We start from the raw sequence: 27,942 nt of genomic DNA, 5'->3' as shown, positions 1-27,942 counted from the left end.
GGGATTAAAAGAGATAATTGTGCCCACTTTTGGTGTTGCTGTAGGCTGATAATTCAAGTAGTTCTTCTCATGAGGTTCAGCTATCTTTGTGGGCAACTCAGACTTGCTACATGACTATAGAAACATCTGTTCTAATAACAACAGAAACTGGAAGAAAGAACACTCTGTCCTGTTAAGATGTTCTAATACCCAATCCCAATGTGTGTGTGTGTGTGTGTGTGTGTGTGTGTGTGTGTGTTAGGATGTCCCCCACTCCACCAAGGTGCAATTCTCCAGACACCAGATGTGTGTTCTATAGTTCAACTCAATTCTGACACTATCTACCTGAAGATAACACCAGATCTCACAGGTTAAGAGCTCAGTTTTATAAGACTGCCCCTTGCTCACATACACAAAACTTTAGATGCCAATTGCAAGCCCAGGTTGTTTCCTATGCTTCTGAACAACTGGCTATAAATCAGAGGTTTCCATGACCTCCTCCTTGAATTTGGTTAATTTGCTAGAACATCTCACAGAACTCAGAGAAACATTTTACTTACAGATTACAGGTTTATTATAAATATAAATATATAAATATAAATAAATAAATATTTGTTTATATTTTTATAATTATATTTTTATATAATTTTATATATTAATATATTATATATTAATTTTATATCATTTTATATAATATTTATATTTATATTTATATTTATATTTATATATAAAACTCAGGGACAGCCAGACGGAGGAGATGCATAGGGCAGCATATAGGAAAATAATGCAGAGTTTTCATGGCCTCTCTGAGGTCATCTCTCTCCCCAGATCTCCATGTGTTCACAAACCCAGAAGCTCTCCAAATTCTGTTCTTTCATGTTCTTATAAAGGCTTTATTATATAGGCATGATTGATTAAACCATTGGCCATTGGTTATTGAACTCAACCTCCCTGGGAGTCAGAGGGTGAGGTGGGAAGCTGAAAGCTTCAATCCTTTAATGGTTGGTCCCACTGGCAATCAGCCCCCATCCTTAGGTGAGTTTCAAAAGCACCTCATTAACATACACAAGACATCAATTAGGAAATTCTAAAGGTTTTAAGAGCTCTGTGCCAGAAATGGGACAACGACCAAAATACATATTTCTTATTATAAACCACATCACACCTGCCCTATCCACTATCATCTCAAGGAGACCCTCATTTGTACCCTTATTTATATCCACCTCCATTTAGCAGCCCTGAGTCTGCTGGCCCGCCTAGACCATAGGTCTTGGCTAAAGACCATCCAGTTATTTCGATCACCAGTGAAATGACAAATGTGAAACACCCATCGTCTATTCAATCACCTTTGGTTGACTTTGTTTCTTCTTAGAAACTGCTTACTCACCACAGCTCAGAAATCTGAGTTAAGATGCCTTTATGGCCCATCCAGAAGAGATCCGGTGGGTCCTTTTGTAGCCTAGGAATCCCAGATACAAGGCAAGTACCTACAGAAGCTTAACCCTCGGAAACAACCAAATTCCACTCGTGTTCCTGTCCCTTGAGTATGAGCTCCCTGAAATTTCTGGCCAGTGGTTGCCCTAATTCTGATAACAGAAGGGTGGAGGTCCCAAGGACTCAACAAAACCTGTGAGGAGTCAGTTTCTTAGGATGGTCACTCAACAATAACACCCAGCCACTTGATGCCAGGTCACTTCTTGCCTAATACACTCAACACTGGCTTCTGACTTGCCTCCAGAATCCAGGAAGACTTTCCTCTAGACTGTAGAGCTGTCGGAGCAGGTCATCAAATCCTACCCTGATCTTGTAACCCTGACCTTCGCTCCATCTCATGTCCACAGTTGCACTGGCTTCCATTGCCTCTCAAAGATAGAACACCTTCAACAGCTTCAGCTATGAGCTTATAAAATGCAGCTCCTAGATCTCACCTTAGACCTATTGAATGAGAATCTTTGCATGTAGGGTCCAACAATCTGTATCTTAACTCATGTCCCCTGTGACAATGACACAGCTGGTGCAGCACCATACTGTGCACTGGCCTTTGAAGATCACTGCACTAGAGCAGGTGGCAAAGCGAGATTATCCACAGGGCCAATGGTGACTGCAGAGAACTAAGAGGATGGATGAATCTTGCAGGACTTTCAGATCTAACTTCCCTAGAGTAAGTAGAAAGAATGCCACATATACTGCTCTGCCCATCTGTGATGGCAAACATTCTGTTTGCTTCCAGACTAGTGCTAGTGGTGGCAAGCTTCCTGAGAACATCGCAGCCCATAGAAAACCTAGTCATTGGAGTACCTTTCAGGCTTTGTATGGACCGTGGTGGACCAGAGTCCCAAAGATCCTGTCTGGCAGCATTAGAAATCATGTATTAGATCAGGATTTTACCAACTTATGGGACCATAGGACAGTTTTAAAATCATCATGACCTATTAAGTCATCGATAGGCTATTAGGAGATGTGGGTGCACTTAGATGAAAACAAACGGCAAAAAATGGGCCCATGAATCAATCATTTGAAGAAATAAGCAAACTCTTATTCATATGATTTTTTTCAAAGAAGAAAAAACTGTTTAGGAAAATTAAATCTTGTGATTTATTAAGAACAGAAAAAAATACAAATATGCTGCCAAGCTTAGAGCATTCAGCTGACAGCACACTCTCAGCTGGCAAATGCAGCCATGTGCCAAGGAGCTGGGCTTTCTCCTCTCCCTTGCTGTCACATCTAGGAATGGTTGTCCCTTCTTAAAAGCACCCAGTGCATAACAAAAGGACAATAAAACATGCTAATGTCTTCCATACTTTTTAACAAATGCTTTTCAAAGGGGGAAATTTTTACCAGCATTGTTTTTGCCACAGATCACATGAGCCAGTCTTTAATGAATGCAGGAGAGTGCCTACTGCTCAGTGGTGATAGAAACAAGAAGAGAGGGCAGTATGGCTAAATCATGCAGTGGTGATGGTGGCAGTGGTGGTGGTGTTACAAAAGACGAAGGAGTAATGCTTTATAAGCTCATGGAGGGCATAGCTTGATCCTGAGATGCCTGGAGGAGGATGGAATAAACAGTCTCCCAAGAGTTCCACAGGGCAGTAAGGCTCTGGGGAGAGCTCAGTGTGAGTTACTGAGGAAGGAACTGGGTCAGGAGGCTGTTCTAGCAACAACGTGTCAGTTAGGAAAGAACTGGAGGGAGAGGGCCAGTGGGCAGGCTGTTACCTCTCTGTGGTGATATCCACTCTCATAAGAGTATAAATTCTTCCTGAAAAAGAATGAGAAGATGGCATTCCCCTTTGGGTCCCTGGAAACTACCAACTTCCGTCGATTCACTCCAGAGTCCCTGGTGGAGATTGAAAAGCGAATTACTGCCAAGCAGGCAGCAAAGAAAGCCAAAGATAAGCACAGAGAGCAGAAGGACCAAGAAGAGAAGCCTCGGCCCCAGCTAGACTTGAAAGCTTGCAACCAGCTGCCCAAGTTCTATGGTGATCTCCCTGCAGAGCTGGTTGGGGAGCCCCTGGAGGATCTGGACCCCTTCTACAGCACACACCGGGTAAGGGTGACTGGCTTGAAAGGCTGTTCTCAGTTCTGGGAGAGGAAGCCTCTGCCCCACTCAGCCTAGGGAGTTCTCCTGCACCTGGATGATGTGGCTATCAGCTAGACTCAGTTAATGACAAATATATCCAACTCATCTCTTTGACACTCTTTGCATTTTTATAATATTTATGGGAGAGGCTAATTAAACTCAAATCCTCAAAAGCAACAATTGCTGTAAATTTTTCAGAGGAAGCTGGCTATTCTCTTGGATGACCACTGGCCTAGGATCTCCTGTTGGGTCTCTTTGCAAGTGGGGAGCAGAGATCCTGAGGTTGCAGGTGGGGGTAGAGTATGGAAGGGGAACAGAAATTAGGATGGTTTAAACCAGTGGTCCTCAAAGTATTATCTCAGAACGCCTAGGGTTCCCCAAACCGTTTCAGTGGGTTTGGGGGTAACACACACACACACACACACACACACACACACACTCACACACGCAGTATAAGCAAAAGGGTATAAACAGTAACAAAAACTCCTTGGGGCCCTCAATAATTTTTGAGAGTGTTAAAGGGTCCTGAAATCAAAACATTTGAGAACCACTAGTTTAAGTAAGAGCTGCTTCATGACAATTTCCCTCTTTGTATTGTGTCTTAGATGTTCCACACAGCCAAAAAAAAAAAAATGTGTGCATGTTTGGGAGTTGAGGGACACGAATTAGCCATCTCAAATATGGTCTACAGAGAAAATGAAAAGGCACTGGAATGTCTTTCTCCCTCCTCTCATGGGCCAAGAGCCCTTACCTTCCCAGATGCTCACAGGGAACCAGTGGAGGGTTTCAAAAGCGAGACCTAGAAAATGGAGAGTAGAGGGAGTACCCCAGCACCAGGGATGATCCACTGATCAGAAGAGGAATGTAATGCAGCCAGACCCACCTTCCTGCTGCCAGAATCCTGGCTATGGGCCTGATGCATCCTACCAGCCCCAGGTCAGCTGCCTGCCCATTGGGCACTATTAATGGGCTCATCCTGATGCACAGTCACCCATGGGGACTGGGGTCTTGCTAGGAAGGTGAGGATATGGCTCTTTATCCCTGATCCCTTCCAACTCTACCCTTCCACTTGGCTCTCCACTGATGGATGCATGGTTCCCAGAACCCTTCTTGCTCACAAGCCCGAGATGACAACATGCATGCTTAAAAACCTGGTTGTGTGAAGACCATGCTTCTCACTGTAGGTCCTTCTGCTTTGTTTTGTTGTAGACGTTTATGGTGCTGAACAAAGGGAGGACCATTTCTCGGTTTAGTGCAACTCGGGCCCTGTGGTTATTCAGTCCTTTCAACCTGATCAGAAGAACAGCCATCAAAGTGTCTGTCCACTCATATCCTTTGCACTGTTGCTTCTTCCACGTGATTCCTTTTAGAATCAGGCTTCGCCCCGTGTCCAGTACCTTCTTCAGAGGTTAGCAATAGAGGTTTTCTCTAATGGAATCCTGAAACAATGAAATCATTAAATTGGAAGGAAAAAGTGTTTGTGGCTTTAACGTGTTCAATAGCAGTCCCAAGACAGAGGAGGTGCTCACGCAAGCCACAGGTGGGTTTGGGTTCACCTAAACTAGTTGGGACACACCTATGCACGCACGACCCCAAAAATGTCCTCCTTATGAAGGAGCTTTGCTGATGCAAAGCCAGGCACATTTTTGCCATATGAGGCCTGCTCGTCTCACGACATAATAACCAGTCAGAAGGCCCTGAGGGTTCTTTGGGCAGATGAGATAAGCATGGGTTGTTACTCTGTGCCTTAGCCGTGCTGGGAAGTAGCTGTTTATTGGGCAAAAAAACAAGACATGCCAGAGGACAAAGAGGACAGACCACAGTGGGTGGAGCATAGATTGTCTCAGGGGGACCACATTGGTCATGGGGCACGGCCAACATCCCAAGCTACCCCCAAACTGCAAGCAGGTTAAAAAGGTCAGTAGACCAAAAAAATGTCAATAGTCCAACGTTCATGTCACTGGGGAATATGGTAATGGTTAGAGACAAATCAGTCAAATGTCTGTGTTTTATTAACTGCTTTTAGGTAGCTCCAGAATCTGCCTTCAGTTTTTGGTTTATTTTGTTTTGTTTTTCAAGGCAAGCCAAACTAGGTCAAAAAAGACACTTTGGCTCGGTTTCCAAGGATCTTCCCTGGTGACTGTCCAAATTGGAAGTTCCTAATGACAAATTCAGCCCTGGCTTCCAGGAGGTTGATTTGCAAGAACAGCCTTGCCTCAGCTGCCTGACAGATGGTAGCCAGCCTCTTCTTGGGAGACTCCAGTAAAAGGAGCTCTCTCCCTGCCATTCTGGGGCAGCTTGCTGGATTGCTGGACAGCGCTCAGCGAGCGGGTAACTGGCAAGGACTCCTCTCAGTGTGAAACTTTGCTGCTCCGTGTACTTGCATTGTATTTTCTTTGCCTTCGTGGCCACGCGGTGGGAGTTATATTTTCTTAATTCAGTCTTGGATTTTCTGATCCTATATAAGGATACGTAATGGTAACAGTAGGCTACCATTTGCTAAATACCTCCTAAGCATCATCACGGTCACAGGTACAGAAATCTTTGAAGAAGGGACTAGCATCCCCATTTTACAGATGATGAAACTATTATTCAAAGGCATTAAATAAATTGTCCAAGGTCACACAGCCAGTTAAGAGGTCCAGCCTGCATCCTGCCTAGAACAGTATCAGCGATAAGTACGTAGGCAGTTAATGGAAATGAACTGAGGTAATTTATTCGCTCAGTATGTCATCTCTACTTGGGTGTTTTTTTTTTAAATACATATCCAATTACATAAAAACTACAAATAAAGAAAAACGTCAAATATACAAACTCCTCTCCACGCATCCTGGTTGAGTTACATCTTAATTAGGTGTAAGAAACAGCTAATTAGAAATAAAATCCCTTTAAAGAGCCAAGTGACCAGTGAATATTCTTTTCATCTTGAGATTTGATGAATCATAATTGCTGGATGGAGTCATAGCTGGACAGAAAAGCCGTTGAGAGTCTCCTTCTCACAAAAGCCTGCATTTATATATTTAAATCTTATGAACTTGGTAGCTCCACTCCCAAAAGATATTCTTCAAGCTATGGAATTCTCCGTGTCTTATTATTAATATCTCACCAAAACTGTAATTCTAATCAAATTTTCTATGCATGTTTCCACAAGTAACATTATACCTAATACATTACTTTTAAAGGTTTGTGGAGTTGGAGATACAATTTTAATTTAATCCTTGAGTTAACATTTTCCCCCCATGTGAACACATTTCTTAATTTAATTGCAAGTCAACAGGAAAATATGGTTTAATTAGCAGAATTTCCCTTTTCAGAATAGATGTGTTCCTAAGTAACTGTAAAACAGGGCACATTAAAGACATTTACAGAAAACTAAAATAGCTTTAAATACTTCTGCTCAAACTGAAATGATGAAAGATGAGTCGTTCACTCTCTCTGTAGGTCAAGCTTATCTTTGGGCTTTGTTTTTCTTTAGGAAGTAATTGTTAGGAACCCACGCTAGTCCTGAGAAAAATGTCCAATGGGAGAAATTTATCTCTGGGTTTTCTCTACCAACCTTTCTTTCCATCTATTTACCCCTTTCCACTCGCCTTCCTCACTATCTCCTCCTTCCCTTTGTGGTAGTCCCTTGGTGCAACCTCGAAAATGCTTCTCTCTGTTTGTACAGAGTTGTCTACCACAGCTTGATTCCATCTGGAATTTTCTCCTGGAAATTTCCTCTCTGGAATTTTCTCCTGGATCCAGCATTTTCCTTCCTGTGCCTGCCCCCACCATTCCTAGCCAGAGGTCTGTTTCCTCAGTGTGACTGATCTCAGCTAAGTCAGGAAAACAACCTGACTGAATTAATTCCCATGAAAGCTGGTAACCTTCCCTTTACCTCTAACTTCTTAGGAGTATTTTCTTTATCTTTTGGGAAAAAAAGAGGCATTGGCTGGATGTAATTCCAGAATATATTGTATAGTGAAATGAAGGTGTCTGGGCAGCAGGCCATTTTGGAGAAAGGATTCTTGTTTCCTTCCTTCTTGCTCAGGGTTCTGTTATCAAACAGTCTGAGGTCACATCTCAGGACCATGGTTGACTGGCTGTATGACCTAGGAAAAGTTATTTAAGCCTTTTCAGCCCATTTTCTTAGTTCCAACGTGTAGATAGAATAGCTCCCTATAGGTCCAATTGTATTAGAAATAATGTGAATGAAGTAGCCAGCCCAGGATAGGCACTCAGTAAATGCCAGCACTTGCTATGTGACAAGACCATAAAGCTGATCCTAGCTAAAAGCTATGAATTTAGTAGTTCAGTGTCAAGGTGATCATGGATGATGTCAGAGAAACATGGCGACTCTCAGCTTTTCCTTAACGCAGCCCTCTCAGGTGGTTCAGTTTATTTATTACGGTCACTATTTTGGTCAATTGTGTGGGCATGACCCAAACCGAGCTTCCAGAGAGAATTGAGTAAGTAGATTTGCTGTCACTGTCCTTCCTGTGCCTCCTCTTTCTGTCCTCTTCGTCTCTTCCTTCACTTGGTGGCTTTTCTTCTTGTCTTTTTCCTGCTGGTCTCGTTTGAGTATTGCAGACTTTATGATGGTTAGATACTTCCTTCTTCTGTGGACTTTGGTTCATAAACACACATGTGATTTTCAGCTTTGAAGAACTGCGGACTAGTGGTTCTCAACCTTGGAATCCCCTGGGGGAGATTTTTAAAATATTAATGCCTGGGTCTCAGTCCCAGAGGGTCTGATTTCATTAGTCTGGGGTGGCCTGGGCAGATAAGCCTTGCCACCACCCACTCCCCACATTCACCTGCTAGGTACACACATCAACCAAGTTTAGGGAAGGCTTACTCTGAGAGGCAGGAGCAAAATTGAGATGGAATGAAGAACAAATGGTTCTGGAACATATTCAGAAAATTACCCGTGAATGAAGCTATTTATGTTATCATGGCTCATACACTTCAAAGTGCCCTTAATATTCCTGAGAATATTCTATTTCCCTGGGTTAGCAGATGGAACCTCTGTAGTTTCAGAACATAGTGGGGCCTTTCCAGAAACATCCTGCACCAACAAATCTGAGAGAGGTGCCCCTAGCTCAGTGCAAGACTGACGTACCTTTGGTATAATAATAGGAACTCTGTAGAGCTTTGCCTTTTTCCACCTTTTAAATTTAAAAAAATTATTTTTTCTGATTATAACATTAATGCATGCTACAATAGAAAATACAGTTAACCCTTAAACAATATAGGTTTGGTGCGTGTTCACTTTTTACATGGATTTTTTCAATAAATATAGTATAGTACTGTAAATGTATTTTCTCTTCCTTTTCTTAATAACATTTTCTTTTTGCTAGCTTACTTTACTGTAAGAGGATGGTCTCTAATACATATCACATGCAAAATATGTGCTAATTGACTATTGATGTTATCGGTAAGGCTTTCTGTCAACAGTAGGCTATTAGTAGTTAAGTTTCTGGGAGTCAAAACTTATATGTAGATTTTTACTGTGCAGGGGGTCACTGCCTTTAACTCCTGTGTTGTTCAAGGGTCCAATATATGCTTTATTTCTTTCTTTTAATTTTTAAAAAATCTTCATTTTCGAGAGAGAGAGTGGGAGTGGGGGAGGAACAGAGAGAAAGGGAGACACAGAATCCTAAGCAGGCTTCAGGCTCTGAACTGTCAGCACGGAACCTGATGTGGAGCTCGAACTCGTCAACCGTGAGATCATGACCTGAGCCGAAGTCAGACGCTCAACCGACTGAGCCACCCAGGTGCCCCTGTGTTTTATTTTATGAATAGATTAGAGAGAATAATCATGTAGTCATCTTAATTGATGCTGAAAAATCATTTGATAAAGTTTGATATCTGCTTGTGATTAGAAATATCTAGAAAGGAAGGAATATAGGGAATGGCTGTGCTCTGGTGAAGGGTAATGACACTGAAGGAGGTAGAAAATATCATACTTAATTGTGAAACATGGCCAGCTTTCCATTTGAGATCAGAAACAAAAAGAAAAAAAAGAAAGATGTCTGTTTCATCAGTTCTATTTAACTTTGTAAAGGAGAGCCTAGCCAGCATAGGAAGGCAAGGAAAAGAAAGAATAAGAAAAGAAGTAGCAAAGATGCCATGATTTACAGATAATACAATTGTGTGCATAAAACAACCAACATAATCTAGAGATAAACTATTAAAGTTAACAAGGCAGCATAGCAAGGTAGCTGGGTACAAATTAATATACATAAATGAATTGCATATCTATATCTAGCAAGAAACAATGGTTTTTTAAAATACCATTTACAAAAATAAATAAAAAATAAATTTAAAAAATACCATTTACAGTGGCATTTTACAATAAAAGTATCTAGAAACAAGATTATCAAAGTATGAGTAAGATCTCTGCAAAGAAAATTATGAAAAATACTGAGTGATATGACAGAAAACCCAATACATGGAGAGATGTATTATATTCCCGGATTCAAAGGCACAATGTTGTAAGACTCCTCAAAATGACTAATGAATTTAATGCGAGCCCAATCAAAATCCCAACAAGTTTTTTTTTTTATTACTCAATGAATTAACCTTAAGATTTATATAAAAATGTAAAGAGCAAATGATAGCCAAGACGCTTTTGAGGAAGAAAATCAAGGTGGGAGAAGAAAACTGGCCCTACTGGGTGTACGAATGTACCCTAAAGCTCCAATAATTGAAACCAGGTGCAGTGGAGGGTAAGATTAGTCAGACTAGTGGGACGGAATAGTTGGCTCGCATACAGGCATCGAATTTGCGTTAAAGGCAGCACTGCGGAGCAGTGGGGACAGGGCAGTCCTCAATATGAGATGCTGGAGAATTCAGTATCTCGATAGAAAAATTACTTTGAACATCCAACCTTATGCCACATACAAGAATCAACTCTAGGTGGGTGAATAAAGTTTTTTTGTCAAAGACAAAAACAGAAGGCTTTTAGGCAAAAACAAAAGGAGAATTTCTTCATGACCTCAGGTTAGGGAAAGATTTATTACATTTGCACAAGAAGCACTAACCACAGAGGGGAAAACTGATACATTGTAGCTTACTAAAATTAAGAATTTCTGTTCATGAGAAGGCAACTTTGTAAGAGTGAAAAAGCAAGCCTACTGAGTAAGAGATATTTGCAACACATATACCTAAAAAGTGTTTATATCCAGAAGACTGATCCTGCAAGTCAATTAGAAATACATCAGAGCAACCAATTTTGAAGTGAGCAGAATATCTGTATAGATATTTCACAAAAGCAGAAACCCAAATGGTCAATACACATATGAAAATATCCTTAACCTTTTTCTTAACCAAGGAAATGTGAATTAAAATTACACGGAGAGAGATTGGGACACCTGGGTGGTTCAGTCAGTTAAGTACCTGACTCTTGATTTCAGCTCAGGTCATGATCTCATGGTTCGTGGGTTTGAGCCCCGCATGAGATTTTCTCTTTCTCCCTCTCTCTCTGCCCTCCCACATTCTCTGTCTCTCAAAATAAATAAATAAACTTTAAAAAAAAACACTTAAAAATTGCACTGAGAGATTATTATCTACTCATCAGATGAGGAAAATTTTAAATTGTGACAATACCAAGTATTAAGGGTATGGAGCAACAGAAACTCATATACCGCTGGTGGAAATGTAAATTTGTACATCTTTGGAAATCAGTGGATATCCTCAAATAAAGGTGAAGACACACATATACTGTGATTCTTAATTATACTCTTAGGTACATAAACTCAACAGAAATATGTATGGGCACCAGGATATAGCTACGAGAAAGTTTATGAACACTGTCCATAAAAGCCCCAAACTGGAAACAACCCAAATGTCCAAAAATTTTTGGTGCATTAAATATCCCTCTTATATTCTTAAAATGGGATAATGTATAGCAATAAAAATGAGTAAATTACTGTTCCACAAAACAAGGATGCAAAAAGCCAGACACAAAAGGTTACATAAGTATGATTCCGTTTATACAAAATTTAAAAACTAGCAGAACTTAACTATTTTGTTTAGAGGTACTTACTTGGAGGTAAAAATATAAATAAAATCTCTGGGGCAGAGGAGGGAGGACATAGTTGGGAAGGGGCTTATGGGGTGCTCATAATGTTCCATTTAGTGACATGAGTAGTTGTCACACAGCCACTAGGGACTGGATTATGCTACCCTGCCCCCAACCCATATGTTGAAGCCCTAACCCAAGTAACTGTATTGGAGAAGGGACCTTTAAGGAGGTGACAAGGTTAAATTAGGTCAGAAGGGCAGAGCCGTGATCCAATAGAACCAGTGTCCTTGTAAGAAGAGGAATGGATTCCAGGACTCTCTCTCTGTCATGTGAGGACATAGCAAGAAATCAGTCCTTAGCAAACCAAGAAGAGGGTTCTCACCAGAGCCTGGCCAGGAGATACCCTCATCTCCAATTTCCAGCCTCTGGAACTGTGAGAAGGCAACTTCTGTGCTTTGACCACTCAGTTTATGGTGTGTTTTTATGGTAGCCCAAGCTAATGTGCAAGCTTTCATTTTACAGTTAATTTATGGTCCATGTGCATTTTTATCATGCACATTACATATCATACTAAAAAGCTTAAAAAAATGATTTTTTAAAAATGGCCATTGCATAAAATACAGACTACTGAAAAATATAAATCAGAAGAGAGTAATTAGGTCGAGAAATCACTGTTGGTATTTTAGCTTATTCTCTCTCTCCTTCTCTCTCTCTCTCCTCTCTCTTTCTCTGTCTCTCCCTCTCTCTCTCTCCCTTTCTCTCTCTCTCTCCATATATATAATGTTGGAGATCTAATTGGCTTTATCAAATGATTGGCGAACCAGGCAGCAGCCTATCTAGCAAGTAGAGAGGAGTTGTACAAAGTAGAAGGTTTTTATAGGTAGGAGAATGAGGGTAAGAAAGTTATTACCAAAGGAAAAGGACTCGTCCAGAGGAGGCAGCTTGCTAGGGGAAAAAGCAGGTGTCTTCTCATGTAGATCACCTCGCCTTTCTTTTGGGGATGGAGAGGACCCCAGTGACAGACTCTTTGGTGCTGATAGAGAGAACAATTTCCTGACTGACCAGTCAAGGCCACATTTCTGGGGAGATGGAAACTCCGTAAAAATTGGGTTTTAAGCCCTGGTTTGGGAACTCTAAGTGGCACCATTTGGGGCCTGCAGTTTTCTTAACTATATATAGGCTGAGATCATATAGCATGTAAAAATCTCTATCCTTATTTTGAACTTTTAAGGCAAAGCATTTTCTTTCAAAAGTAAGAGTTATTTGGGGATTCTGGTTAAATATGGAAGATAGCATGCATATGTTTTACCCCAACCCTCTCAGAACGCCAATAAAATGACAGCATGGGAATAAGAATGGTATAAATATACAAGAACAAAGAGAAGGAGAAAGAAAAGCACAGAGGACAAAGATGTCAAAACAATCTCGGAAGGCCAAAAGTGGGCGGAGGCCTGGCAAAATGACTCAGCTCGTCAGGACTTGTTAAAGGAGATGCCCGCAGAGAGGGATAAACATGACGATGGAGGCATTTTACCCCCTAAAACCACAGAGGCCCTGAAAATGTGGACATGATACAAGTAACAATAACTGGGAGTGGAAAGAGGAAAGAACGTGGGAGCGGGGTACGCTCACTTGCTGCTGCTTCTGTAATAGCAAGAAGTGGAAGAGTATTCTTTAATGTAGACAAATCAAGGAAGGGAAAATGATTCTATCTAACAGTAGAAAGGTAAGGACCAAAAGCGTACGATTAAACACAATCAGGTGATGCATAAGGTGGGTGGGAAAAGAAAGAGAGTTAACAAATGGAAAGAAGAGATATAGATAGTGTACTAAGGAAAATGCACTACATGGTTTTAGTTATAATTATGAATTTGTACTTATAAAGGCAACCAATACAACTCAAATAAACACTGTTCTAAATTTAGAATCGTCTGTGCACAAGAAGCAAATCAAACATGTCACACAAGACCATATTTTTAAAAAACTATTAAATATATAACTTGAAGTTATATAAACAAAGATCAAGCAAATCTGTCATGTCAATACATATAAATGGATTTGACTCCTCTGTTCCAAAAACAAATCACACATATTCACAAATATGTGACATAACAAAGCAATATCCAGTATGTTGAATAAACAGTATACCGCTCCAGGTCATATGGAGAAGTCAAAATTCAAGAATGGGCAGGGGCACCTGGGTGGCTCAGTCGGTTAAGTGTCCAACTCTTGATCATGGTTCACGAGATTGAGTCCCGCGTGGGGCTCTGCTCTGTCAGCTTGGGGTCCTCTCTCTCCCTCTCTCTATGCCCCTCCCCCACATTCTCTTTCTCTCTCTCTCTCTCTCTCTCAAAATAAATGAATAAAAAAAAAAGATGGACAAAGATATAAGCAAAGGCATACAGGAAGGGAGGGACATGAGGTGTGACTATCAAAGAAGGTGAAATTTGAGCCAAAACTCATTAAACAAGATGAAAATGACACTTTGTAATGCGAAATAATCCAAAAGAGTAATGTGTGTCTTTGCAACACATAATGTGGCGCCGGTGTTCATAAATCAAAAATCATAACAGTATAAAGGTAAATAGACAAAAACATTACAAGGACCAGAGAGTATAATTAATTTCTGCCTATGACAGACCAAGTGTTTAAAAAGTATGTAAAGATATGGATGACCTGAATACGTAATTCATAAACACATCTGATTAATATATATCAAACTCCATTTTCCCGGAAAAATGGAGAATATACTGCCGTACATATTGACCAAATGTTAAATCACAACAAAACTTCAACAATAATACAGGCAACATTCTCCCATCACACTGTGATAAAGTAATAATAAAATTAGAAGAAAAAAAAAAAGAAAGGCCTTTCCATTTGGTAATGTTGAAAACCTTTAAACTCTTAGATTAAAAAATACTACAAACTCAAATTATAGAATTTCTAGGGAAGAAAAAATTTAAAAACTATACCCAGCACCTATAAGGTTAAAGATGTATTTAGGGGTTAATCCATAGTATTGAAGCAGAGAATATTTATATCAGTATAAAATGAAGAGAATTATTTAAGCACCTGATATAAAGCTAAAAAAAGAAAAATAAAATAAATGAAAGGAAAACGAATGAATAATTTAAAAGAAAAAAGAGCAAGAAACAGAAAAACAGTAGAAATAATAAATCCAAAAGCTGTCGTAAAATATATGTGTAAGACATTTATACTGAAAGATGACAACACACTACTGAGAGAAATTTTAGAAGCATCAAATAACTTTAACAATATCTCAGGGCTCCTGGGTGGCTCAGTCCGGTAAGCATCCAACTCTTGATTTCGCCTCAGGTCATGATCTCATGGTCACCGGGACTAAGCCCCACATCATGCTCTGCACTGACAGCACAGAGCCTTCTTAGTATTCTCTCTCTGCCCCTTCCCTGCTCACACACGTACACGCTCTCTCTCTCTCAAAATAAATAAATGAATATTTAAAAAATTAACAATATCTCATGTTAAGGAAGGGATTAGAAGACTCACCAGCTGTTAAAATGCCAGTGCTACCCAAATTAATCTACAGAGTCAATGAAATCCCAGCAAAAATCCTAGCAGCCTACGTTCCATAGAAATTGAATAGATTTCACTTACATGGATAAGGCCAAGTTTATTTAACTATTATCCTATTAATAGGCATTTATGTTGGCCCTAATCAAGATAATCCTCATATTTTGCCATCACGATTCTTCAGTGAGTATCCTTCCTTGCTCATATCTTTGCACAGTAACATGGGTACATGTGAGGGACGAATTCTCAGAAGTGGAATGACTGGGTCAAAGGGACATGCGGTTTTAATTTTTGAGATATCACCAAACTGTTTTCCAAGGTTGTACCAATTTCCATGCCCACTATTATTAAGTTCATTCTTTATCAGATTTTGCATGAACTGAATTGTTGACAAAGCTTCTTTTATAAACACGCGTTGAAAAAATATATACATAAGAGATAAAAATCTACCTCTCTGGTTTTATTTCTAGAAACTTATGTGGCAGGTATTGGAGGATGTTCAGCATCCTGGCCTCATGAAAATTATCAGATTCCAGATTTTATTTTTGAAATGCAAACTGATAACAGCCATTGGTTGCTGGGAGCCCAAAGGAAAAGGATAAATGTCCCTGGGATAGACTGGGGCTACAAAGATCATGCTGTGTATTCTTGAGGAGATCATAGCCAGTGAGGAATCAGAAGCTGGTTCCTACCACCCTGTTCTTGATACAATGTTTTGGACACAAGCGTTTCCCATCTCTTATCTCCCTCCCCAGACATTATACATCCCTGAAACATTAGCTTTATACTGCTGCCTGCTGGTAAAGACTGCCTGCCTGCCTATCTATCTGCTTGTTTCATATATGCGTGTGTGTGTGTGTGTGTGTGTGTGTGTGTGTGCACGCTCAGAAATAAACTGGAGGGACGCCCGGGTGGCTCCGTTGGTTAAGCATCTGACTTCAGCTCAGGTCATGATCTCGCAGTTCGTGAGTTCAAGCCCCATGTCAGGCTCTATGCTGACAGCTCAGAGCCTGGACCCTGCTTTCTAGTCTGTGTCTCCCTCTCTCTCTGCCCCTCCCCCACTCACACACACACACACACACACACACACACACACACACACTCTCTCTCTCTCTCTCTCTCTCTCTCAAATAAATAAACATTTAAAAAAGTAAAAAGAAAAAAAAAGAAAGAAACTGGAGATTCACTGCAGTCAGAGGGGAAGGATATATCAGATTGGAGCCCAGTTGGAGATGAAAAATGCAGGGGGATATTCTATCATCCCTACCTCCTAAGCTCATAAAGAGTCACTCAAAAGGCCCTTTGATGGCCCTAGGATGCCCGTCACTAACCATACTGAGAACCTGGGGAAACGTTTGACAAAATACAGCAATTTGGTTGCAGGGAAAAGCACAGTGGAAAGATAAATATTTTCTTACCTAGAAAGGAACACATGAAATGAAACTAAACCCATGGCAAACAGGGGAATGTTTCCCTGGCACCGCACACATAAAGTACTGTTTCATGTCTTTCCAAATGAATATGAATGATGCCATGTTGTGTGCACTTTAGCTGATGCTGTTTTTAATTTTTTTTAATTTTTTATTTTTTATTTTTCTAATTTACATCCAAGTTAGTTAGAATATAGTGCTGTAATGATTTCAGGAGCAGATTCCAGTGATTCATCCCTATGTATAACACCCAGTGCTCATCCCAACAAGTGTCCTCCCTAATGCCCCTGGCCCATTTAGCCCATCTCCCCACCCCAAACCCCTCCAGCAACTCTCAGTTTGTTCTCTGTATTTGAGTCTCTTATGTTTTGTCCCCCTCCTTGTTTTTAGATTAGTTTTGCTTCCCTTCCCCTATGTTCATCTGTTTGTGTCGTAAATTCCTCACATGAGTAAAGTCATGATATTTGTCTTTCTCTAATTGGCTAATTTCACTTAGCATAATACCCTCTAGTTCCATCCACGTAGTTGCAAATGGCAAGATTTCATTCTTTCCGACGGCCGAGTAATACTCCATTGTATATATATATACCACATCTTCTTTATCCATTCATCTATCAATCGACATTTGGGCTCTTTACATACTTTGGCTATTGTCAGTAATGCTGCTATAAACGTTGGGGTGCATGTGTCCCTTCGGAACAGCATACCTGTATCCCTTGGACAAATACATAGTAGTGCAATTGCTGGGTCATAGGGTAGTTCTATTTTTAATTTTTTGAGGAACCTTCATGTTTTCCAGAGTGGCCACACCAGTATGCATTCCCACCAGCAGTGCAAAAAATATCTTCCTTCTCCGCATCCTCGCCAACATCTGTTGTTACCTAAGTTGTTTATTTTAGCCATTCTGACTGGTGTGAGGTGGTATCATTGTGGTTCTGATTTGTATTTCCCTGATGATGAGTGATGTTGAGCATTTTTTCATGTGTCAGTTGGCCATCTGAATGTCTTCTTTGGAGAAGTGTCCATTCATGTCTTTTGCCCATTTCTTCACTGGATTATTTGTTTTTTGAATGTTGAGCTTGATAAGTTCTTTATAGATTTTGGATACCAACCCTTTATAGAATATGTCATTTGCAAATATCTTCTCCCATTCCGTCAGTTGCCTTTTAGTTTTGCTGATTGTTTCCTTTGCTGTGCAGAAGCTTTTTATTTTGATGAGGTCCCAGTAGTTCATTTTTGCTTTTGTTTCCCTTGCCTCTGGAGATGTGTTGAGTAAGAAGTTGCTGTGGCCAAGGACAAAGAGGTTTTCTCCTGCTTTCTCCTTGGGGATTTTGATGACTTCCTGTCTTACGTTTAGGTCTTTCATCCATGTTGAGTTTATTTTTATGTATGGTGTAAGAAAACAGTCCAGGATTATTCTTCTGTATATCGCTGTCCAGTTTTCCCAGCACAATTTGCTGAAGAGACTGTCTTTCTTCCATTGGATATTCTTTCCCGCTTTGTCAAAGATTAGTTGGCCATACATTTGTGGATCCATTTCTGGGTTCTCTATTCTGTTCCATTGATCTGAGCATCTGTTTTTCTGCCAGTACCATACTGTCTTGATGATTACAGCTTTGTAATACATTTTGAAGTCTGGGATTGTGATGCCTCCAACTTTGGTTTTCTTTTTCCAGATTGCTTTGGCTATTTGGTTCCATACAAATTTTAGGATTGTTTGTCCTAGCTCTGTGAAGAATGCTGGTGTCATTTTGATAGGGATTGCCATGAATATATAGATTTTTGGGGGTGGTATTGACATCTTAACAGTACTTGTTCTTCCAGTCCAGGAGCATGGAATATTTTTCCATTTTTTTGTCTTCTTCAATTTCTTTCATAAGCTTTCTATAGTTTTCAATGTATAGATTTTTCACCTTTTTGGTTAGGTTTATTCCTAGGTGTTTTATGGCTTTTGGTGTAGTTGTAAGTGAGATCAATTCCTTAATTTCTCTTTCTGTTGCTTCATTATTGGTGTATAGGAATGCAACTGATTTCTGAGTGTTGATTTTATATCCTGCAACTTTGCTGAACTCATGGATCAGTTCTAGCAGTTTTTTGGTAGAATCTTTTGGGTTTTCCATTTGGAGTATCATGTCATCTGTGAAGAGTGAAAGTTTGCCTTCCTCCTTGCCAGTTTGGATGCCTTTTATTCCTTGGTGTTGTCTGATTGTTGAGGCTAGAACTTCCAATGCCATGTTGAATAACAGTGTTTAGCTGATGCTTTTTAAAAATCAATACTGTGATTTTGAGACTGGTCTAAGTGGATACGTGTAGACTTATTTCATTTATTTTTTTTACTGCTATATAGTATTCCATAAAGGTATTCTGTATTTTCTGCTAAGCATCATAATATTTCTTTCTACATTTAGATATTTCACACCACCCCCTAGACTTGAATGCACACACACATGGCTTGAGATAAGCTTCTAATATTTTTCTGTGTGGATTATCCCAACACCATTTTTAATGGATCGTTGTTTCAAAGTGATTCCTTCCACTACCTCCATCTTGCACCAGATTCTCATGCATACTCAGGTCTGTTTCTCCCGATTATTTATTTGTTACTCCGTCAGTCAACACCACACTGATCTGAATGCTTGATAATCTGGTTGATCTGGTTTGATCTGGTTGACCAAAACACCCATCCTTATTTACCTTCTTGAAAATCATTAGTTCTTGGGGCGCCTGGGTGGCTCAGTCAGTTAAGTGTCTAACTCTTGCTTTCAGCTCAGGTCATGACCTCACAGTTCATGAGTTCGAGCCCTGTGTCAGGTTTGGCACTGACACAGCAGAGCCTGCTTGGGATTCTCTCTCTCCCTCTGTCTGTCCCTCCCTCCCTGAAAATAAATAAATAAATAAATAAATAAATAAATAAACTTAAAAAAAAAGAAAATCAGTTCTTCCTTCTCTTTACTTTTCTATATCAATTGAAGGGTCATGTTTTCAAGCTTTTTTCTTACCAATCTGTTGAAACTTCAAGTGCAGATCCACTGAATTTATTTATTACCATTGGGAGAATGCCACATTTATGATGTCAAGCCTTTCCTCACATCAGCACGGCATATCTCCCAATTTACACAGGCCTTCTTTTATATTCTTCTATAACATTATGTCTTATGTAAAGTACTGACATTTCTTATCCTTAGGTACATTATCATTGTGGTTGTCCTTTTGAGTGTTTATTTTTATTGCTAAAATATGTCAATGTTATTAATGTCTACATATTGGTTTTGCACCCAACAGCCTTGCTGAGCTCCTGAACAAGTTCAACATTTTCCTGTAGATTCTCTTGGGTTTTCTATTTAAACAATTATATCGTCTGCAAATAATGATGAACTTGTTTCTTTCTTTGTGAGTCTTATACCATTTGTTTGCTTTTCCTGTCTTACTGAACTGACCAGACCTTCAGCACAATGCTGAATTGAATCTACAGTAATGAGTGTTATTTCCTTTGCTCTTGATTTTTAAAAGTATGCTTCTAATTTTCACTATTATCATGATGATTATGGGATTTTTATCATTAGCCTTTATCAAGTTATGGAAATTTCGTTCCACTTCTGGTTTGTTAAGAGTTTCACTATGGGGCACCTGGGTGGCTCAGTCAGTTAAGCGTCCAACTCTTGGTTTCAGCTCGGGTCATGATCTCATGGTTCTTGGGATTGAGCCCCATGTGGGATTGTGGTGTGAGAACAGAGTCTGCTTGGGATTCTCTCTCTCCCCCTCTCTCTGTCCCTCTTTTGCTCTTGCTCTCTCTCTCTCAAAATAAATAAATATATTTTTTAAAAAAGAGTTTCACAGTATGGAGGTTCCTCAAAAAATTAAAAATAGAACTACCCTACCACCCAGGAATTGCACTAGGTATTTATCCAAAGGGTACAAGAGTGCTGATTCAAAGGGACACATGCACCCCAATGTTTATAGCAGCACTATCGACAATAGCCAATGTATGGAAAGGCCTCAAATGTCCTTTGACTGATGAACAGATAAAGAAGATGTGGTATATACATACACAATGGAATATTACTCAGCGATCAAAAAAAAGAATGAAATCTTGCCATTTGCAACAACGTGGATGGAACTAGAGTGTATTATGCTAAGCAAGATAAATCAGTCAGGGAAAGACAGTATCATATGATTTCACTCATTTGTGAAATTTAAGAAACAAAACAGATGAACATAGGGGAAGGGAAGCAAAACTAGTATAAAAACAGAGAGGGAGACAAACCATAAGAGTCTCTTAAATACAGAGAACAAACTGAGGGTTGCTAGAGGGGTTTGGGGTGGGGGGATGGGCTAAAGGGGTGAGGGCATTAAGGAGGGCAGTTGTTGGGATGAGCACTGGGTGTTATTTGTAAGAGGTGAATCACTAAATTTTATTCCTGAAATTATTATTATACTATATGTTAACTAACTTTGATTTAAATTTCAAAAAAATGAAAGTGTGTGAAGGATGTAAAAAAAAAGTTTCATTATGAGTGGGTGTTGGTTTTTATCAATATTTCTATTTTATTAAGATTATCATTAGCTCTTTCATCTGTTAATATAGAAGGTTACATTAATAAATTTGCCAATCTGCTTTTAATGGCTCCAGCTTGATCATTGCTGGATTCAACTTGCCAGTATTTCATTTGATCTATCTTGGTAAATGAGGCTGCTTTATAATATTCTCTCATTAATTATCCCTTTGGGTTGCTTTCCCATGTCTCTGCCTCACTGTCTTCCTTCGGTATTGTTCCCTGGAACTCCAGATTCCTCTCACTCTGTTTTGCACAGTAATTCAGGTCTCTCCCTCCCCTACAATGTCTCTCAGTAAGTTATCCAGGGACCTCTGTTGGCCACAAGTCTCTAAATCATTAGCCTCTAAACCATTTGACAGATTGAGAAGGAAAAGCACAGATAATTTAAAAGTCTGAAATGTAAGACTGACCATAATTTTCATAGAATTTCTGTCTTTTTCACGTTCTTAAAAACAGTGTGTGTGTTTCAAGGACTGAGAGTTCCTACTGGTTAACATGGACTTGATCATGGGTAGCTTATTCTACCTAATGTGTTTGATTGTCATCTGACAGTTACTGTTTACATTTGTTAGACTTGCATTGCCTGATATCACAGTTCAAAAAATGGAATCATTTCAAAAGTGGCTTGCAGAAATACAACAATAGTGATGAAAATAGAAAAAGTAAACCTCACAATATGAAATAAGGTCACAAATGTAAATAATGAATGGACTCTGTCATAAATACAAAGCTGGAAGCTGCAGGTCATGAGACAAGTGGACGATGGATGTGGATAATCTCACAAAAGCAGATAAAAAATAAATGAGAAAATAGCATGACAATGAAAGATAATCATTGAATGTTATTGGGTCAGTGAACCTGTTGTCCTAGTTCCCAGTTTATTATCTGCTAATAACATTTTCATCAAATAATAATAATCAGCTACCCAAACTACCACAGTATTTTCCAACAAAGCTTATTGACCTCACTTTTAAACCAGTTGACTATTTTTAGTACAAAAACGAAATCAGGCTTTCCAGTACAAATTGCCAAATTTGATGTTAAAGGTTGAAAAGAATCAAAAACTATAGTGTGCCCATTCCTCCTATACCCTTGCTGGTAAGACATGAAACCCGCTTCCAAATCAATGACAAATATTGTAGTTGGAAAGAAAGCAGGAAGAAATTGGTAGAATTCCTTTAACAGAACCACTGGATTTCTTATAATGTGACTGCCATTTAAACTCAATGACTGTTATAGGGGCGCCTGGGTGGCTCAGTCAGTTGAGCGTCCGACTTCGGCTGGGGTCATGATCTCGCAGTTTGTGGGTTCAAGCCCCGCGTCGGGCTCTGTGCTGACAGCTCAGAGCCTGGAGCCTGCTTCAGATTCTGTGTCTCCCTCTCTCTCTGCCCCTCCCCTGCTCATACTGCCCCCCCTTAAAAATAAATAAACATTTAAAAAAAATTTTTTAAGAAATTAAAAAAAAATCAATGACTGTTATGTACATATAACTAAGCAGACATTTTACTTTACAGTTTAATAACACTATGGGCATATCAGTTTTCTGTAGACATGCACCATATATGTGAGAGAGAAGTGCTCAATGACTTTTTGTCTTATTCATCATATGAAGCTAATTTTAAAAGAAGAGACTTCTGAGGCGCCTGGGTGGCTCAGTCGGTTGAGCGTCCGACTTCAGCTCAGGTCACGATCTCACGGTTCGTGAGTTCGAGCCCCGCGTCAGGCTCTGGGCTGATGGCTCAGAGCCTGGAGCCTGCTTCCGATTCTGTGTCTCCCTCTCTCTCTGCCCCTCCCCCATTCATGCTCTGTCTCTCTCTGTCTCAAAAATAAATAAACATTAAAAAAAATTAAAAAAAAATAAAAATAAAAGAAGAGACTTCTGGCTTAATTAATTAAAGATCAGCTTGGAAACTTTAGAAAGGTATGTTAGCTTCTACACCAATGTTCATAGCGGCATTATTCACGAAAGCCAAAAGGTAGGAAACCGCCCAAATGTCCATCGATGGATGAATGCATAAACAAAATGTGATATATGCATTGTATGGACAATGGAATATTATTCAGCATTAAAAATGAATGATATTCATTCATGTAGCATTCACATGCTACAACATGGATGAACCTTAAAACATCACGCTGAGTAAAATTAGCCAGACACAAAAGGACGAATTGTATGATTTGTATAATTCCTCTTAGATGAGGTACCTAGAGTAGGCAAATTTATGGAGACAGAAAGTAGAATTGAGGTTGCCAGGGAGCAGGGGAGGGAGGAATGGGGAGTGGTTGGAGTACAGAGCTTCTGTTTGGGATAATAAGTTCTGGAGACGAGAGTGGTAGTGATTTTGCAATGTTGTGAATGTACTTAATGTTGCTGAATTGCATACTTAAGATGGTGATGGCAGTAAATTTTATTTTATGTAATTTCACCACCATTGGAAAAAAAAAATAGATACAGTGAATTGGTACCGAAGAAGCTCCAGCCACGCGGTCAGCAAGGAAAGGCATCACTGTACAAATGAAAGATGTTCCTTCCAAATGCAGTACACCCTTCACTGGTGGAAAACAGTGGGGGTCCACAAGCATGCCTTCAGACCCTGAACTGCCTTTGAGCAACACAGCGGAAATTGTGAATACAAACTGTGGCCTCACAGTGTGAGTTTCCTCAGCCTCCAGGGCTGAAATCAAAGTGAGGTTCTGTTTTCCCACACTGAATTGCTCTGGCTGGCAAACCAAAAAGGCTTATATAGTGTTTTCAGACCATGGGGGAAGGGAAGGGGGAAAAAAAAATAGTTACCAACAGAGAGGGAGGGAGGCAAACCACAAGAGACTCAATCACAGAGAACAAACCGAGGGTGGATGGGGGGCGGGGAGAAGGGAATATGGGTGATGGGCATTGAGGAGGGCACTGTCGGCATGAGCACTGGGTGTTGTACGGGAGCCAATCTGACAGTAAATTATATTCATAAAAAAATAAAATAAGGGATAAAACCTTTTTAAATGACCATTTCTCCAAATACACGCGATGTGTCTTGGTAATACATTCAGGATTTTGAATAGTAAGGATCTTTGCCTTTAGGACCTAACCTGGAGATTTTTTAACGAGTAGGCATCAGGATATCTTAAAACTGAGCAAGTGGGGCAAACAGCTCCAGGGCTTAGAGCTTGACTTTTTCTCAATACCCAGTGATTTTCTTCCTTCATCAGGAATATCTTTTGCATTTTAAAAAATCACATCAACATGCCGCAACAGAACACGAAGAAATACCTTCGGAGCCAAGTGCCGCCAGAAAGAGGACGTGACTGCATCAGCTCCTGTCCCCCGGGTTGCGACCTTTAACCCTCCAGCGCTGGGTGGTGTTCAGCCTAGGCTGGCGTTCTCTGGTGAAGCACTGAAAATAGTCTTCAGAATGCTCTCCATAATTTCTGGATCTGCATTTGATCTGAAAAGCCAGAAATATCCGTCAAAGCTTCCCAACAACCTATAATTCTGAGTTAAGATTTTCCAATTTAGAAAACATAAAGAGTCGGGGGGGGGGGGAACCCGACAGCTCAAGCAGCCAGCCAGCCAGATATAGATTTCTTCGTGAATAATTTCAAACACTCTTTCTCTCTCGCAGATATGAACAGGCATTACCGCTATTCTCTTTTTAATGTGATTGTTACTTTTATATAAGATACACAGGCTCATGATTTAAAAGGTCACAGAGTTCTATAAAGATTCTAACAAAAAGTACAATTTCATGCTCTTCTCTTTGCCCCTAATCCCGTATTTCCAGAGGCGAGTCCTCTCAGATGTTTTACCTCTTTATTCTGATACTTCCCTATCTCTAGTCATATACTCATACTGTATTTTTTATTCTTCCATTTTAGATGTTATCTGTTGGCTTTCTGTTATGGAAAAAAAAAGAATTAGGTCCATGTACCCACACTCCTTTCCTCTCACACTTGTCTCCCTGCTTCAGTTATATTATCATTTTGGGTTAGGTAATCAGACAAGATGTACATCGACCGACTACAGACACGGTTATGTAACAGAATTGCTGAGCAAATGACATGACAGCTGTATCATGCAGTGTCCTTTGATGACATTTTCCTTTAGCACAACATTTTTGCTCTCTCCGGAGTCAATAAGGATTTCATTGCTTCATGTTCTATGTATTTATCACTACTTTGCTCCCAAGCTCTTCTCCGGGGGTTTAATCCTTGCCTCAATTTATTGGATCATGTCAGGTTACCCATCAGTTCCCATTTTTCTTGGGGAAGTCACTCCTGGAGCCCTCTAGCTTCCACCTCAGTCTGGCCTAGGTGTTCTCGAACATGATGTGCAGCTCTTGTCTGGAGATTTTTCCTTCCCCATTTTCTTTTGGATTCCGTTTGTCTCTCCCTTGCGTCCCCAGATCTTCCTCTTTATTGGTTGCTTTCTTGTTTGGATGGAGCATCCTGTGGTAACTTTCTTAGATGGAAAGCACATTTTTGGAGACTTTGCATATCCATAATTGTCTTTATTTTACCCTCATCCTAACAGTTGAGCTTGGGAAGAAATTCTTTTTTTTTTTTAATTTTTTTTTCAACGTTTATTTATTTTTGGGACAGAGAGAGACAGAGCATGAACGGGGGAGGGGCAGAGAGAGAGGGAGACACAGAATCGGAAACAGGCTCCAGGCTCTGAGCCATCAGCCCAGAGCCCGACGCGGGGCTCGAACTCCCGGACCGCGAGATCGTGACCTGGCTGAAGTCGGACGCTTAACCGACTGCGCCACCCAGGCGCCCCGGGAAGAAATTCTATATGAGAAATTATTCTCCTCAAAATTTTGAAGGCACTTGTTCCATTGTCTTGTACCCTCTAAGGTTGCCATTGAGAAATCTGATGATATTTTGATTCTTAATCCTTTGGATATGGACCTGCGATTTTTCACTCCCTCAAAAGCAGTAGGGGTCTTCTGTCTGTGCACAATGTTCTGAAATTTGTTGACATTCATTCATTTTCTTGACATTTGTGGGTGTTTTTAACTGAATACTTAGATCCTGAAGTTTGCAGAGATTTTCTTGAATTATTACTTTGATCATTTTCTCTTGTCTCTTTCTTGGTCTATTTCATTCTAGATCTATTAGTCAGACATTGTACCTACTGGTCTGATCATCTCTAATTTTCATGCTTTTTAACCACCTCTCATCATTTCTTTTTATCCCACTTCCTATGAGATCTCTTTCACCTTTATTTCCAGCTCTCCTATTAATGTTTTACTTTCACTGTCATATTTTTATTTCCAAAAGTTCTGTTTTGTTCTTTGAATAGTCTTTATAGCCTTCTGTTCTTATTCTGCATATCCTGGATCTTCTTAACTCTCTAAAAAATATTAATAAGAATATTTCCCAACTTTTCTTCTGCTCCCTGCGTTGTCTTTTTAGCTTTCCTTTCTTTCCTGTTTGGTTGCTTTAGTCTGTGGTGTTAGAAGCATCCTTCCAATTCCTGATGCTCATTGGCTAGCGGTTCACATTAAAAGTACAGCATCTTGGGGCGCCTGGGTGGCTCGGTCGGTTAAGCGTCCGACTTCGGCTCAGGTCATGATCTCACGGTCCGTGAGTTCGAGCCCCGCATCAGGCTCTGTGCTGACAGCTCAGAGCCTGGAGCCTGTTTCAGATTCTGTGTCTCCCTCTCTCTCTGCCCCTCCCCTGTTCATGCTCTGTCTCTCTCTGTCTCAAAAATAAATAAACATTAAAAAAAAAAAAAGTACAGCATCTTCTTGGGCTATTAACCTGACTACAGGCTTCTAGAAACTAACTAAAAGCAGAAGTGAGTGGGTGGATGGGCAGGCTGAGTGCCTTTCAGTATATAAAGTTTCCTTTATACTCCTGTTTCAGCATGCAATCTCTCTCTCTCTCTGTCTCTCTCGTCCAACTCTTGAAAGAATGAACATCCAGTCTATTTCCACAGCAGGAGAGGAAGTTCCTCGCTGAATGGCTGCTTCTTGTAAAGCCTTTCAAACAGTATCCAGCTCTACCTGACACACTTTCCCCAAATCCCACTTTCAGAGATATTTAGTATCTCTAAGTCCTGAGCAGTCCTGCAGTGTGGGCTGGCTTGCTTCTGGGAACTCCCCACTTCCCGGCTCAGGTTTCAGCTTTCTTGGGTCTGCTTTGTCAATGACTACCCATCCACATGCTCCCTAGTTTCCAAAATGCTGTTGTTGTGTTCTCCATTATCTTTGTCCTCGTGGATTTATGCTTTAAAAAAAAATCCTTCCACCAACATTTAAGAAGGGTTTCAAAAAGGATAGAGGTAAATACATATGTTCGATCTGTCATATTTAATCAAGTCTTTCCATTTTTAACGCTGGTGTTTGTGTTAATGATTTTATAATTTAAAAAACTTACTGTACCCAAAATTACGTGTGCATCTGAATCCCTTTGGTCCTAGAGGGGTAATTTTCTTGGTCTAGCAGCACTAACATCAGCTGGGGATGTGTTAGAAATGCACATTCTTAGGCCCTACTCTTGACTGACTAAATATTCTTATATTTAGAATATTCTGAGGGCGGACCCCAGAATTCTGTTTGAACAAGCCTTCCAGGTGGTTCAGATACTTGCTAGAGATTGAAAATTACTGTCACAGGTTAATTGAGATATTCTAAACATTTGAGAAACACTACCTTACTCTCAACCTCAGCTCCAGATCTGTCTTCACCTCCAAACCCACAAAGTGCCCAGCAGACTAAAAGGACTGTTGGATATGACTTCCTCTGGCAAGACCCGTCCTCCAGAGAAAATTTTCATGGATTTAGATGCTTTTCTCTTCCATGACACCCAGCTGTTTCCTGCCTCTTGTGGCTCTTGGAC

General features: G+C 40.1%; 1 protein-coding gene across 3 annotated transcripts in view; it reads left to right on the top strand.

The window, feature by feature from the left end:
* Positions 1-3,253: 3,253 nt before the first annotated feature.
* The window catches only part of SCN10A (sodium voltage-gated channel alpha subunit 10), a 93,983-nt gene continuing 69,294 nt past the window's right edge, over positions 3,254-27,942 (top strand). For all 3 annotated transcript variants that reach the window (XM_047099427.1, XM_047099426.1, XM_047099424.1), the window contains exons 1-3: positions 3,254-3,523; positions 4,766-4,893; positions 7,924-8,004. In XM_047099427.1, the coding sequence (XP_046955383.1) occupies positions 3,254-3,523; positions 4,766-4,893; positions 7,924-8,004 (479 nt within the window). The remainder of the gene's footprint in view (positions 3,524-4,765; positions 4,894-7,923; positions 8,005-27,942) is intronic.

The sequence above is a fragment of the Lynx rufus genome, unplaced genomic scaffold (genome assembly GCF_022079265.1).
Source record: "Lynx rufus isolate CCGP_SWC_20201006 ecotype Redwood Valley unplaced genomic scaffold, mLynRuf1.p SCAF_5, whole genome shotgun sequence".
Lineage (NCBI taxonomy): Eukaryota > Metazoa > Chordata > Mammalia > Carnivora > Felidae > Lynx > Lynx rufus.
This window is presented reverse-complemented; position numbering and strand designations above follow the sequence as displayed.